The following is a 17276-nucleotide window of genomic DNA, read 5'->3' on the forward strand; positions in this document are numbered from 1 at the left end:
ACTCAACTCACTCACTCAACTCACTCACTCACTCACTCACTCACTCACTCACTCACTCACTCACTCACTCACTCACTCACTCACTCACTCACTCACTCACTCACTCACTCACTCACTCACTCACTCACTCACTCACTCACTCACTCACTCTTTTTATTACATACAAGGTTAAGCAACGAATAATTAGATTTCAGCGTAAGTTTGAATGTATGAACAAATCTGTAGATGATTTTGCCGTATATATGTTAAAATGTCGAATACTGCTTCAGCCGGTGCTAGGGGCGCGGACTGTAGCTTGCAAATATTGCCACTACCGTCCATGAACAGGCTCAATCAAACCTAGCCTGCAACATTTTCAATTTCGCGATGTTCAGCCTTCTTAAGGAATCATTTTCTTTCCATGCATATACAATGTATATATATAGACCAGGGTTTTTATACAGGCTGTATATAATTTTATCAGCATCTTTTGAATCAGCAATTCTTCAAGTTTTCTTTTGGGAAACAACCTAATAGATTTACTCAAAACCGTCACGGATGTAACGTTACGTGACCGGGGTTCTTCTTGAAGATTATTTAAGATATATTTTGAACATTGTAAAAAGGACGTCAATGCTATTTTGAGAATGTATTCATTACACTGATTTGACTATTGTTTTTAAGAGTATTTTATTTCATGGAGTCATATATGCATCAAGACATTTTGAAATGTTATTATAACGAGAAAGGAACACGATTTTATCACCGAAGATGGTCATCAGGGGTAACATTTGATACACCTATAGTATGACAGCCATGATCCGTTTAAGGGGTTGGAATTGCTATCTTTATCTAATTTCATTTCAGTGAAATAGCATCCTATCTTTGAAATCTATATTTTCTTTACTTCATTCCATTTTAGGGTCTAGCCGTTTTGATACCCATCTCGAAGCTCACTTTATGTAGTATTGAATTGTGTCCCAAATGTCTTCTTGTGCTTGAAAATAATACTGCAAGCTTCTAAGAAACTGACTGATCCAAGCTTCTATATCACTACAGTGTCAATACCACGTGACTATTGGTGAAAAAACAAATACAAATATCGTTTCAGGTACTTATATTAGTTTGTTAATATTTTATTATTTTACATGGGATAATGTGAAGAGCCCTCTAATTTTATTAAGTAACCATTATATAGAATGTTTCTTGAGAAAATAATCAGTAGTATTTGTTTTGTTAAGTGAAACCGCTTGTATTTTTGAACGTTCAAACACGCAGCTTCACTTTAATTCACGAAAAAATAATGACTTTTTTTCAAAGGAAACATTTTATGTACATGTATTTATTATTCACTAAAACGAACGGGTTTTAAGTTTAATTAATCCCAAAAAATGAAACATTTCTGCCCATACAGAAAAAAGTGACATGGTATATAGGCACCGTTGTGATCACTAAGACCGAAAATAATTATGTCCAACAGATCTGATGTCACCTAAAAGTTACAGCAGTATTTAAGCTTAAATGAACAGCAAGTTAGAAACATGACAATAAATCTATTGATGTACAAAAATGATACAAAATTTCGATGTTGCATAGGAGAATATTATCTAGATTTTTCATCAGCTTGTTTTTTATTGCTTCCTCATTGTTTGCCTTTTTCTAGTGACATTATTTTTTGAGGAGGGAAAAATAAGGATCTAGAACGCGTTTGTTAATAGAAAGAATGTGATCCATGTATGAGGGGTCAAACATACTATCTTAACTTGATCTGTTTGTTTTTATATTCTAACTTAGTCTTTTGTTTTAGACACGTTTTAGCTGTCATTTTGGCGACATTCCATTGTATTAAAGGGAATACCCTTTGTTAAGGAATTATATGAAAATAAGGTACAATGTAAATCACGACAATATAATGTGAAGCGTTTGTTTGGTATTTTACAACGTTTAATGGATATTCTTTTTCAATTTGCATCAAATCTTTCATATACTATTGATATTAAATGGCTGTTTACAAACTTACTATTTCCCCCGACATCTCTACTCTATTATTGCCAATATTGTTTGAAGATTTGAAGTGCATCACAAATATTACACAGTGTCTAAGCATGCCTGATTTTTGCCAGTTTCTTTGACATAATGTGACTGGAAATGATTTTTTCAAAATTAATGTTCCATTTGAATTAGGTCTAGGCCAATAACTTGAGAGCACAATTTCGGATCATTCACTTGCTACGTTTTTTTTCTAGAATTCTTATTCTTATTTTGAAATTTGACACAAAATTGAAAACGATTGGAACGCTTTTCACTAAATCGGGCTTAGGGTAGGAGTAAAATTCGAATTTTTATTCATTTTTTGAGTATATTCAATTATTCTTTTGCACATCGTTCTTCTGTTATAAGTATCCTAGCTGATCTATGTAAGAAATTCAACTTTAACGTTTTTAGGCTTTCGAATCTCAGTTGAGTTCTTTTAGATGTAGTACATAATAACACATGTTTTAAAAGAATAAAATTTTAAGTGTCAAAAATGTTCACTTTGTTTTCTTTTTTTCTGTATTTTTGACACAAAAGTGTCACTTTATATATCTATAAATGTTTTTATGAAAGTAAATCCGCTTTTTTATTAAAGTGAATTGGTCTTTGCTGGCATGCTTGTATCACAATAAATATTTTTAATTGTATTTTCTTTTATTACAAGCAATGTTTTATGAATGTATTTTTAAAATATGAATATCCAAAAGACATGTTGCTATGGTTTTTTTTTTATCAATTTCAAATATTTATGGAAAATGAGTCCAATGTAGACCTATCCGCTTACAGAAAAGATGTTATAGACTTTTCTATTTTAGTGACCCCTTAAATTCTTTTTAGCAAAATTAATAATGGACTTTCATAAGATATTTCAAATATTGGTAAATATTTTACTAGCTCATTTGAACGTGATGTTTAAAGTTTTTTTTAAAACATTGGTGACTGTTAAAGGGACCAACTATTTCTTTGCTTGATAGATGCTACAGTCAAAGTTTGTCGATGATCCATCCATTTCGGTTTATTTAAAACATCTTCTCTATCTCCAACTCTGGAGAGTCCTACAAATGGACGAACAAGTTTGATTTAACATATTTGTTAAATCAACTTTAAAGAATTCTCCAAACTAACTGCGGTAATGGTTCATCCATTTATTCATGTGAAGATTCTCTGGCGGTCTCGGAAAAAGATCCAGTTGGTACAATATTAGCAACTTTCAAGAAGAGGGGTATATTGATGCTACGAATTTGAAGTAAATATGACAGGCCGTTTTAGAGGAGAAGACCACTGTTAATGCCTGTTGAAGACCGACGCCGGAATTTCCGCTTTTTCTTTACAATATCTCACGTTGACCAATTGCGACCAGGATCTAAATGCTATTTGTCTAGTATTGTCATCATTTGTAGTGCATATGAATATTTCGTCCTGAAAAAAAGTTTTTAATTAAACAAAGCCATCAAATTTACCTTTTATGACATTAACATTAAAAATAATTAACAAATATTCTTGAAATATTATCTGTATGTTCAATAGAAAAAAGTATGGAATTAGGATAGGACATAAACATATATAACAAATGTTTACATGGAAGAGAAATACGGTGATTTACAAATTAAAATGAATTTGAAATATCTTCTGACAAGTGAAATACATCTTGAATGTGGTATTTCAAAATAAACTTCATAATTATCATTTCTTAGAATTATGATTTGCTATGCAAATTTTGTGCGTTATGTAACTTATACAATGGGAGCATATATAATTTATGCAGAAAACTGATCTTTAAACGTATTTCTACCTTGAATAGATTTTGCTGGGATTGCAAAAAGCGCGGGAGCGTCGAATGTGAGACGACCTAGAGAAAACTTTAAGAGCCAAACAGAAAATTCAGATAAAGTTGCTCCTGTAATTAACTTATCATGTAAGCAAAATACGCACAAACAATACATACCCATCTCTTAAAAAACAACATCACCTTGTGAAGTAGAATTATGTGATTTATGAAGCAAAATATATAACTGTTTTATATATACATGTACATATGTATGTAACAAAATGATTCATTTTATCATCTCGCATGCCCATATATTTAATAACGTTATATGTTCTCGTAAATGTTATATGATTTCAACAGCAAGTATGCTTGGATAAAGGTTTTATATGTGGCCAGATTACCTTAATTTTGAAATAATTAACACTTTAAACAGTACTGTTTATAAAATAATGACAGGATATCATATAAAACTATTTAATCTAAATACGAACGTAAATATTTAGTATACATGTATGTATATTTGTAATCAATTGTTTGAAATCAAGTAACGTATGTCCAAAACATGTTAATGTATCTTGTCTCCTTAAAAAAATGTGTTGTAGTATTAGATATGATTCTCACTCACTCACTCACTCACTCACTCACTCACTCACTCACTCACTCACTCACTCACTCACTCACTCACTCACTCACTCACTCACTCACTCACTCACTCACTCACTCACTCACTCACTCACTCACTCACTCACTCACTCACTCACTCACTCACTCACTCACTCACTCACTCACTCACTCACTCACTCACTCACTCACTCACTCACTCACTCACTCACTCACTCACTCACTCACTCACTCACTCACTCACTCACTCACTCACTCACACACTCACTCACTCACTCACTCACTCACTCACTCACTCACTCACTCATACAATGTACTGATACTTATATATATACATATAGACCAGGGTTTTTTTTATACAGGCTGTATCTAATTTTATCAACATCTTTTAGAACGCGTTTCTTTGACATAATGTGACTGGAAATGATTTTTTCAAAATTAATGTTCCATTTGAATTAGGTCTAGGCCAATAACTTGAGAGCACAATTTCGGATCATTCGCTTGCTACGTTTTTTTCTAGAATTCTTATTCTAATTTTGAAATTTGACACAAAATTGAAAACGATTGGAACGCTTTTCACTAAATCGGGCTTAGGGTAGGAGAAAAATTCGAATTTTTATTCATTTTTTGAGTATATTCAATTATTCTTTTGCACATCGTTCTTCTGTTATAAGTATCCTAGCTGATTTATGTAAGAAATTCAACTTTAACGTTTTTAGGCTTTCGAATCTCAGTTGAGTTCTTTTAGATGTAGTACATAATAACACATGTTTTAAAAGAATAAAATTTTAAGTGTCAAAAATGTTCACTTTGTTTTCTTTTTTTCTGTATTTTTGACACAAAAGTGTCACTTTATATATCTATAAATGTTTTTATGAAAGTAAATCCGCTTTTTTATTAAAGTGAATTGGTCTTTGCTGGCATGCTTGTATCACAATAAATATTTTTAATTGTATTTTCTTTTATTACAAGCAATGTTTTATGAATGTATTTTTAAAATATGAATATCCAAAAGACATGTTGCTATGGTTTTTTTTTTATCAATTTCAAATATTTATGGAAAATGAGTCCAATGTAGACCTATCCGCTTACGGAAAAGATGTTATAGACTTTTCTATTTTAGTGACCCCTTAAATTCTTTTTAGCAAAATTAATAATGGACTTTCATAAGATATTTCAAATATTGGTAAATATTTTACTAGCTCATTTGAACGTGATGTTTAAAGTTTTTTTTAAAACATTGGTGACTGTTAAAGGGACCAACTATTTCTTTGCTTGATAGATGCTACAGTCAAAGTTTGTCGATGATCCATCCATTTCGGTTTATTTAAAACATCTTCTCTATCTCCAACTCTGGAGAGTCCTACAAATGGACGAACAAGTTTGATTTAACATATTTGTTAAATCAACTTTAAAGAATTCTCCAAACTAACTGCGGTAATGGTTCATCCATTTATTCATGTGAAGATTCTCTGGCGGTCTCGGAAAAAGATCCAGTTGGTACAATATTAGCAACTTTCAAGAAGAGGGGTATATTGATGCTACGAATTTGAAGTAAATATGACAGGCCGTTTTAGAGGAGAAGACCACTGTTAATGCCTGTTGAAGACCGACGCCGGAATTTCCGCTTTTTCTTTACAATATCTCACGTTGACCAATTGCGACCAGGATCTAAATGCTATTTGTCTAGTATTGTCATCATTTGTAGTGCATATGAATATTTCGTCCTGAAAAAAAGTTTTTAATTAAACAAAGCCATCAAATTTACCTTTTATGACATTAACATTAAAAATAATTAACAAATATTCTTGAAATATTATCTGTATGTTCAATAGAAAAAAGTATGGAATTAGGATAGGACATAAACATATATAACAAATGTTTACATGGAAGAGAAATACGGTGATTTACAAATTAAAATGAATTTGAAATATCTTCTTACAAGTGAAATGCATCTTGAATGTACGTGTTATTTCAAAATAAACTTCATTATTACCATTTCTTAGAATTATGATTTGCTATGCAAATTTTGTGCGTTATGTAACTTATACAATGGGAGCATTATATAATTTATTCAGGAAACTGATCTTTTAACGTGTTTCTACCTTGAGTAAATTTTGCTGGGATTGCAAAAAGCGCTGGAGCGTCGAATGTGATACGGCCTAGAGAAAACTTTAAGAGCCAAACAGAAAATTCAGATCAAGTTGCTCCTGTAATTAACTTATCATGTAAGCAAAATATGCACAAACAATACCTACATATCTAAAAAATATTAAACATCGTCTTGTGTATAGTGTTAATATACATGTATATTTACTCGCATCAGTATGACTTTAATTCGAGACACTGGAAATGATAAAGCGACTGTCAAATTTATCCGTCTAATTCAAGAAGTAGAATTATGTGATTTATGAAGCAAAATATATAACTGTTTGTATATACATGTATGTAACAAAATGATTCATTTTATCATCTCACCCGCTCACGATGAATTCCCATATATTTAATAACATTATATGTTCTCGTAAATGTTATATGATTTCAACAGTAAGTATGCTTGGATAAAGCTAGGTTTTATATGTGGCCAGATTACCTTAATTTTGATATAATTAACATTTTAAACAGTACTGTTTATAAAATAATGACAGGATATCATATGAGAATATTTAATCTAAATATGAACGTAAATATTTAGTATACATGTATGTATATTTTTGATCAATTGTCAGAAATCAAGTAACGTATGTCCAAAACATGTTAAGTTATCTTGTCTCCTTAAAGAAATGTGTTGTAGTATTAGATATGATTTCTTTTCAATTAACTGCGCCCTTTTCTTTTAACAAGTACCTTTAGAATAACGTTATGCTCACTGCTTAATAATTATGTGATAATAGAGTTCACTGCATAAGTAATATTTTAAAATAGATACATCTTTATTGATTGCCAAACAGAATGAATGCGAAGAATTGATGTTAAAACTGTTTAAAGTTTCAACATTTCAAAATATCATTTTACCCCTTCAATACTATTACATCGCTATTTGCGGAAAAAGTAACAAATAAAACGGTGTCTTACCGTAATGTAACCGTTACCTGGGTAACGGGGCGTATCATGAAGAGTAAATTTATGTTTTAAACACCCGCATTGGTTGGCTACCTTAACGGGTAGTTGGACAGGAAACTGTTAAATTGAGTCCGTTATTGTCATATAGTTTAGTGGTTTAATGTTGCATGCAAATGAAATCCCGTAGTAACAATTTTCTAAATTCACTAGTTTTGCTTTTATATCAAGTTTGATCAGAACGCGAAAAGAGTTAAAAATTATAGTTTGTAATATATATATAATAAAAAAAGCTGTTTTTGAAAGGTCGGATATTTAAAGATGTCTCAGAGTATGAACATAAATTAAAATTGATCTCTGAAAAATAGCAGTACTTTAAAAATTCTTTTATACTCTTTTTCAAGCATAATTTATAAGTAGTACAAACTAAAAACGTTGATATAGGGATAGTAGCTAAAAACGTTTCAACAATGCCAAAGTCGTTTCTAGCTGGTAGGAAATATAGGAAAGAACATCGGTACCCAGGAATAGAAAGGAATGGAGAACGCAAGAAGAAAGAAGGTATGTTATCCTATTTAACTATCAATTTAAAGTATAATTTATTTCAGTCATAAATGCTTATTATTGCCATAAATAGATTGACCTCTTGAAATAAATTGACATTTCTGTAAGTATCGAAGTTATCAAACCAATTGGCGGGCTTAAAATTACCACTTAAATGGGCTAGGACCACTATTTCAGCTTAATTGAAATAACATATGGTAGTAGACAAAACGTGTAAGGATGTTTTATAGATAGAGAATTATTCCCTCTGAGTTTATGTATATGATATGAGTACTATATGAGTACTATATGAGTACTATTTATAAAATAATTATCAATGACTCCCCTAAAATGATCAATTTATTAAGAATTGAACTGATTGATTGATGAATACTTGTTGGTGTTTAACCATGTACGTTTTGTGATTTCTTGTTATGTTGCTTTGTTTTTAAAAAGAATGAAGTTTTGTTAAACTGTATGTAGCGTTTTGTAAAATATATTGAGGATTAATGTTACTCATTAAAGTTCTTTGCTTCATATTGATATCGTTAACCTTCAATGTTCCGATAGCACGTTTAGGTGAGCTAGTGATAGAGTCGTGCGAGTCTGCACACATGCGTATTCTTGTCCTGCTCTATAATGATTGTATATTTAGTCCTTAAGAACAGAACAGAAAAGAACAGACAGAACAGTTCTGTTCTATAGTGGTTTTAGTCTTTAAGACCACTGAACTGGTATTCTGACAATGCAGTGTGTATTTATATGACATTTTAAAACGTTTATGTCAAAGTTCTGAAGAAGTTCATGTATTTTGTGTAAATTAGTTTATCTTATAATATTATATTGCTAATTGTCAAATTAGTTTAAAACACTATGCACTTCACATATACGTATGTTTCATCCTTTTCCGAAAGAGTTGTATGACTTAATATATTTTCATTGCATAAAGTAGCAAAAGTTGCTTTAAAATCACAATGAAACCTGTTTACACAAATTTATGTTTTAAAATTAAATCAGCCTTTAAATAAGCATTTTAAAAGTTTCTTTTTATCGTGAAGTATTTATATATGAGATACTTTATAAAGAGATTTAATGAATACTACGTAATGATTTTGCTGAATCCCATATTTTCCACATGAAATCCAAGCACAAGTATTTTCTTTTCTATTCAGTTTCTTTAATTGAATTGGCCCCATCCCATTTACAAAACAATCGATGTTTCCTAAGGCTAGTGTCACTTTTAACCAATACTCCCAAGTTTCACTAGTGGCAATCAGAATACATTATTTCGACAAGTTTAGGAGAGCACTAAAGTTTGTACCCGAATAAATGTGTACTTTCCCCTCGTTAACAATAGCCCAAGTTTAACAGATATAAACGTCAACAGATGACAATCTTGTTAATATTACATACAGTTTATATCGGATATTAACCCATACCCTGCTAAATTTGTATCATTAAGTTTCCAAGTATCTCATATTTTTGTCGTACGATAAGTTACGATAAAAAAGTTAACGATTGCGATATCAAAATTTAGAAGGCAATGGCAATTGTATAGAGCCCAGCCAGACCGCATTGATTTGAAAGCAGGCCTGGATTTATAACAGTGACACGTATGACTATTATTTCTAGTACCTTCCATGACCGTGTATGCTCCTATATCAGAGTGATTTACTGTTGATAACTGCCCCTTGAGAAGAAACATTGTAGAATAATATTAAGTCAAACTACAAATCAGAGGTGACATTCTTGTTGAACTATAGCAAGGTATATATTTAATCTTTTTATGTTCTACTTCTTAGTATTTATCAGAGCATTTGCTTTACATACTCGTACAGTTAACCATTGTACTTCTTAATAATCATGAGGTTCTTTGTTATATTTTAGATCCGTCAATGGTGCGATTACCATCACCAACCCCTACGATGGAAAATGATTCTGTTGACACATATGATGAAATAGACGGAGACATGGATAAGAGAGTCGTGAAGCGGAAACAATTTTTCCTGCCATTGGTAAAGAACAACGATTTTCAGACAAGAAATGTACAAGAAATGTACAGAGAAGATTATAGATTGGTTCACAATTTAAAAACAGATGAATCGACATCAAAAACTAAAAATGAGAAGCATCAACATAATAACGGTTCAAAAAACTCACACTTAAATCATCTTGCGAGACCATATTCTAACACAGATATACACACATTCAACTTTGGTTCATTATTTTATCCACCAAGCAGACCGTTATCGCTGTCACCTATTTCTTCTTTTCCATTTCGTCAAAACGAGCTTGCATCCCCAGATTATCCATTACCCTGTTTTCCTTATGTATCTCCAAGACATGTAGCCCCATATCAAATACCAGTGTCGCCTTCAGATATAACTGACAGTCTCGCCTCACCAGACAGAAACAATAATATTCCAACAGAAGCAACGAAAAGGAAAACTTTGTCTGACGAACGTCTCACTCTAACACCTAATAGCATCAATACATCTGAAGAAAACTGTCGAATGAAACACGTGACAGAGAGACTCACTGATGGACTCGATCATCATATTACATCAAAACCAAAAGTCCCAAAAGACTCGTTGACGTCACAAATGTCACCATCTAAAACTAAAAACTCTTCAAACTTTACGAAACGGACAGATACGTCACGTGAACAACAAACTTACACCGGTTCACGTATTTGGAGACCGGTGCCTCAAATGGCTCCTGTGGTTTCTCCGTCACACTTTGGGTTGACAGAACTAAAAGAAACAAAATCAATTAACTTTGACTCAAATCGACTTACTAATATTATGCAGTGCAACACCGGAGCCTATACGTTACCTATGATGAAGACCATTGAACCAATCCGAACGTTTCGGGTGAGTAAGAGCTTTAAAACTATTGCACAAATCTTTCATATCTCAAAATATGTGCGAATGGAGTAAACAGTCCCAGGACGATTAGTTAAACATGCGGAGAATCTTTTATAGTTTTTGTTTTTCACAAAATTCAACACATACTGTTACAAAATAAATTGTCTTCATGTATATACGTAATCGATATGTTTTTACGACTTATAAATTTGAACTTCGTGATGAGTATTATCATTTATTTACTTATTAAACAAATGATCGCAATTATTAACATAGTACTTGTTAAATAGTACAAGAAACCTTTGTTTAACTCTTTCAGACACCTATTGTAAAAGGTGTGGAGCTTGTAAATGGCGGATATGGAATAAAGAACCCATTGCTTACTCAAACCAAAGTGGAATCCAGACATGAATCTATTGGTAAATATTATCTTAATTAATACTCTAAAACCTTCATTTTCAACAAACACTTTCAAAAAATAAATGTTATCATAGTTGCAACGCGTTAGTTTTGAAATCTTTACCATGCAGAGTTTGATAGGCCCTGATTGAAACAAAATGTAAAATGATTGTGTCCTTATGAAGGTGTACAATACAATATATTCAACATTCTAATTTTACCATCATTTCTAGAATAATGGATAAGACTGTACATACTATAAGGCATGGGCCCCATTTGTTCCTCATAAGTTTTAACAATATGAATTTTGTTTACCTTGATTAAGTTTTGTTAATGTAAAACCTGATATATACGGAATATGCACGGCCCACAACGTTTTAGTTTTATGTTCAAAGTATACATGGGTTTTACCAATATACCAAATAAATATTTCAACACCATCCTTGTCAGCTCAGCAGAGATGAGACAGCATAAAATATGTTTTGTCATTGTATCTATTTTCATCACAGTTTCATTTTCTTATATACCGTTAATTGGTATCTTCCGTTCAAAATCCGCAACAGGGAACCGTGTAATTTATCAAATGTGATAGTCTAGATTTGCAATTAAGGATATCATGTGGCGCGTATATATTTACATAGGATTATCATTAGTTATAAGTACTTTGATGGAGAGAAAAAACCTACTTAGTAATAATGGTGGTTGCAGTTAAATTTCACCACTATCTAAAGGAAATCTAGATACTGTAGTATATATTAGTAACGGAAACAAACTAACATCCATCTTACTTAGAATTCAAAGTCATTTTAATAGTTCATTTTTCTTTATTGCTTTGCGATTAAAACCCTTTAAGATCACCTTTTTTAGGATTGATAAAGTAGTAAAGGGGTACAAGGACATTTAACTGTGCTATGTTTTAGTAACGGTAATCATTACTTGAGATCTTTTTCGTTATCTTTCACGGTTAAGTATTGAAGAAATCGGATACATAAGTTACATATTTCGAATTTTCATCTTCCTTATTACTTTAAATATCGCATTATTTTTTGTTTCTATTTCAGCAATCCATAGCGAGGCAGATCGATTCGTTTGCAAACTGTGCCAAAAGTCATTCCATTTACAGCGTCTATTAAACCGTCATTTAAAATGCCACAGTGACGTCAAACGTTTTCTATGCACGTTTTGTGGTAAAGGTTTTAACGACACGTTTGACCTCAAGAGGCATACAAGAACACATACAGGTGATTTTTACCTTTATAGTTTACCGAAATTTTGTAATTTATTTATCAGTAAATCAACCAAAAGCAGGACAGCTCTTTATTGTTTTGAAATATGTGTGTTTCTTTTTAATAACAACATTCTTGTTTTTTTTGAAAAACTTCAAATGAATAAAGTTTCAGAAGATATTTTGCTTCCGTCTTTAGTTTGAAGTATTTTCAAATGTCATCTTCTGAAAGGGACTTAAATTATTTGTATAGTGTATTCATAATGGGCGCACGCAATAAGAATTGTTTAAAAAAACAATAGTATTTAAAGCCTAAATACAACGCATATATTTTACAAACACAACTATGAAATTCGCCGTAAAATAAAGAGCTACGACTATTTTTTTAAGCAAAACTAACTATTTATTAGTCCTTATAAAATCTGTTATATATAAGTATTGAAAATAGTCTGGGTTTACTTTTAAAAAACAAACCGTATTACTTTCTCTTTTATGTATTATATTAATATGCACCAAGTTTCATTTAGTTCGTAATACTTTTGTGAAAGGAATATTTATTCTAGAAAAGTTAAGTCATTCAACAAGAAAGAAGTCATTTTGTTATACATGTAACTTATAATTATGATTTTATATTGCATGCTAATTATGTATGTTAGGTTAGTCTAATAAAAATCATTGATTGATCAAATTCGTGAACAAAATACATTTTAGAGGGGATGTGAATAAAAGTCGTTTGAAATAATATATTACATGCCTAATTACAGGTGTCCGGCCGTATAAATGTGATAGTTGCGGCAAATCGTTCACACAGAGATGTTCTTTGGAGTCTCATTGTAAAAAGGTTCATGGATACGATAATAAGTTCGAATTCAAGGTAAGGAGTACAAAATTACACGTTACATTTCTTTGATCACATGACGTTAATGAAAACAAAATACAACCGATTTATGGTGATTTATACGTTTCGTTTTCTGTTTTTAATTTTATTGTCTTTCAACACTGATTATATTTTCTACTTAAATTTTTAGTTTAAACATATCTATTTTACCCCCATTATCAAAAAAGCTTAAAACGTATATGGATAACTATCCAGTCCGATTCTTGGAACCAACCAATATTGGTGACATTTCAGGGACCATGGCCCCATGATCGTGACCATAATAGATCTAAATAATTCTGTTTAATGTCAGACTACATATAGATTTGTCTTTAATTGCTTAAATAATAATTTGTTCTTCTTCATAAATGCTTTATGAATAACTAAGTATATACATATTTTACAAATGTATTATTGAATAATGACGCAACTCAATTGAATATCAATATCTGGGCAATATATTTCAGGAAAGGCGAGCAAAGCTGTATGTTTGCGAAGATTGCGGACACACCACCACAGAACCCGGAGAACATTTCATGCATTTAAAAAACTTCCATCCTCAAAACCCTATTTTATTGAGATTTTATGACAAAAGACAATTCAAATTTAGCGGAACAGAACCAAATCTTTCAGAAAAATCCGAGATGTGATTCTGATTTTGATATAGGTATGGAAAAATGATATTTGTTCTTTATCGTGTTTACTGTTAAAATGCCTTTACAAGAAGAAAGATACACAACAATTGGTTTTACTTCAAACTAAAGCTATTCATCTTAATATGTATTAAACCTTACATCCTTACATTTTATATAACTACTAGTAATAAATACGTCAAATTTAAGGACACTAAATTATAATGGAAATCGTATCCCAGTAAACTATGAAAAAAAAAAACACAAAAAAACAACAAAAAAACAAAAACAAAACAAAAACAAACAAAAACACAACAACAGGAAAAAAGTTATTTATTGGAATGGCGCTTATATCATTAATTTTATGCTCAAATAGCTCGCTGATTATTAAAAGAAATTTACCAGTTGCGGAATTTAGTACTGGACGATTGCACAGGAAAAGTTTACATTTTCTGCTAGTTGTAAAAGGCATTCTTAAATTTTAAATAGTTACAGAATGAAAAAATCAATCAGGAATAGGTCATAATTATATATTGAAAGTTACATTTAACTGAAGGGAAATTGACTAAAACAAGTTGACCAAGTTGCCCAAATATTGTTGTAAAAATGTTCTTTTGAATTTCTTTTCAATTGTAATTCGACATCTAATTAATATCAAACTTGGATTTCAAAGCATCCAACATCGAAAAGTTATGTTCACTCTTTAACAATGACCTTTCATGTCAGATATTGTTACGCCAGTCCATCTTAAATGGCCGAAGGTTGAATTATCTATCACAAATTGGTTTGACTGAAACGTTACTTAATACCATCTTGCATTTGTAGCTTCTTGAGATACATCAACGCTAACGCTTTTCTGTAACTGATATTTGAAGCAATTCGAGTGAATTAATAGGCACACATACAAGTAAAAAGGGATGTATTAGTTTAAAGTAGACACCTTACTTAAATTTGTCAGGTTTTGATATTCAATACATCGTATGTGATACTTATCTATAGATTGTAAAGGTTGAAGAAGTTGTTTTCCTAATTGCTTGACTTTGATGTATATTTTCAGATGCCGACATTTATACCTAAGATACTACTTCAGCACCCCAAGGGACTTGACATTCTTATTGATGTTCCGCTAAACAATTGTGACATATTGAGTCACATAAACGACTATACGGCCGTTAATTGTGGTCAATGTTTGATGCCTTTAAATATATTCAACTATGACTCAAATGACTGTCTTAAAAGTCTTCACCGTCATTATATAAGTTTTGTGCTGTTTCTTTTTGCTAATTATTGTTACTAAAAAGATTAACTAAGCAAACAGTAACCATGCCTCAAATGTTGACATTATTTTGTTCAGACGGACAAATGATTTATGTGCTTTAGAAATAAAGTTATGAAAAAACTTACCCTAAGACGACTATTCTGTGTTAAAGTGTGATCGTCAGAATCATCGACATACATTTTAGTTTCTAAGTATTTATAATACATGTAGTATTTGTTTTGTGATATTGTTTTATTTGTTTTTTGTTAACAAAATGATTGAATAAAATAACACAGAAACTGATAATGTCTTGCTATGTTTTTATTGTTGTTGGTATTTGTTTAATATTTTAAGGCAAGATATATAAAAAAGATATAAGATATAAAATATGTCACATTCTATATGAGTTGGGCTCACTATTTTGTCTACAATATTACATCATGCATCATGCATATTATCAGCATGTGGTGAATATGTTCTTCAGAGCAGCGTTATAAAATATTCAATATATTTGAATCAGCCGCCATGGAACATTTTGTCTATATATATGTCATTAAACACTTAGCCTGCTGAAACTGAAAATGAATAGTTTTTGCCATCAGCAAGACCATCCTGTACATCACTGCAGTCTCTAAAGTCTAACTTTACATTTTCGTCTTGATAGCCCCAAAATTTATAATGGAATAAAAAAAATGGAATTTGGAGAAATTCAGCAACTTAATGGTTAAAGAAGGATATCACTAATATTTGTAACGGAAATTGTAACTTTAAGAACTTTATAAGTTACAGTTACAGTTACCGCAGCTTCATTACCACTCGCTGTTTTGTTCTATAGCTTTACAATTAAGACCTGAACGACAATAACATACCAATTCATGTACATTTAAAATACTTCGAAGAATTTAGATAGGAAACAAATTCATTTTGTATTAGTAATTCTTTTATTCTTTTAATGAAACCATTCCCATGCCTGTAAGATGAAGAGTATTTTTTCAATTGCTTGTTCGTTGGAACATACAACAAATTTGTTAATATCAAATATTTTTTTCTAATTGAATTAACCGTAGTCTATTCAAACACGTGTTATAATTAAGTGGTTTAAATTTCAATCTTATGAAAGTTATCTTCGAAATTATTAAAATAGAGAACAAATGTAATTTCAAGGTTTTGGCTTTACAACAACCAATCCTATTTTATCATTTGTATCATTTTATCATTCTAACTAAAAATGTCACAATTACTAAAGAAAGGATTCATTTTCTTCTATAAAAATATACATCCGAAGTAATATGGACAACTATCTATTCTTATGAATCTTGGGTTTAATAAATTAACGTTCAAAAAAATGTTACATGAAACTGGTTTTATTTTACAAGATCAGGGGATCCTATTTTGTCTCCGTTTCTTCATCTTGCTACATATTTTGTAATCTTGTCTTTATATAACAGTATTCGTTTCTCCCGTTAGAAGACACCTTCTGACACAACACAATCTATCAACTTATTGTGTGACACTGATTTAGGATATCATTGAAAGTTTTTGGTGTTTGTTTACAAATTATGGTGTAGCAAAATCTCTCTGGCAATTGTATCAAATTTTACACTAGATATTGTATGTCCATAGAAATTTATGAATCTAGAGCATCGACATTCAAATAGGTATCTACTGTTCTATGACTTTAATATGTCATCAATATTTTTATATATATTCATTACGTATAGTATTAAATGTTATTTTACTTAAGAAGTTTGTCCCCTAAAATGCAAACAATGTATTTATTATACGACTAATGATTATTTATTACAATGATAATTTTCCTTATCTATTTGTCAATTAAAATGCAAATGATGTATTTATTATACAATTAATGATTCTTTATGACAATGCTAATTTACCTCAAACAAGGACCTTTACCAAGCATTTATGAGAGAAAATCATATTTGAAGCCTCTTCATTCTAACCTACAGCCATGACTTTGCCCGTAGTGAATTCTAATTGTTATTGAGCTGAGGA

General features: G+C 30.9%; 1 protein-coding gene across 1 annotated transcript; it reads left to right on the top strand.

The window, feature by feature from the left end:
* Positions 1-7573: 7573 nt before the first annotated feature.
* On the top strand, positions 7574-15565 carry LOC132756197 (uncharacterized). Its single transcript, XM_060747208.1, has 7 exons — positions 7574-8023; positions 9893-10878; positions 11192-11291; positions 12333-12512; positions 13261-13370; positions 13841-14040; positions 15063-15565. The coding sequence occupies exons 1-6, from the start codon at positions 7933-7935 to the stop codon at positions 14021-14023; spliced, it is 1650 nt and encodes a 549-aa protein (XP_060603191.1). The 5' UTR covers positions 7574-7932; the 3' UTR covers positions 14024-14040; positions 15063-15565.
* Positions 15566-17276: the final 1711 nt, after the last annotated feature.

The sequence above is a fragment of the Ruditapes philippinarum genome, unplaced genomic scaffold (assembly GCF_026571515.1).
Source record: "Ruditapes philippinarum isolate M1 unplaced genomic scaffold, ASM2657151v2 ctg669_1_1_1_1, whole genome shotgun sequence".
NCBI lineage: Eukaryota > Metazoa > Mollusca > Bivalvia > Venerida > Veneridae > Ruditapes > Ruditapes philippinarum.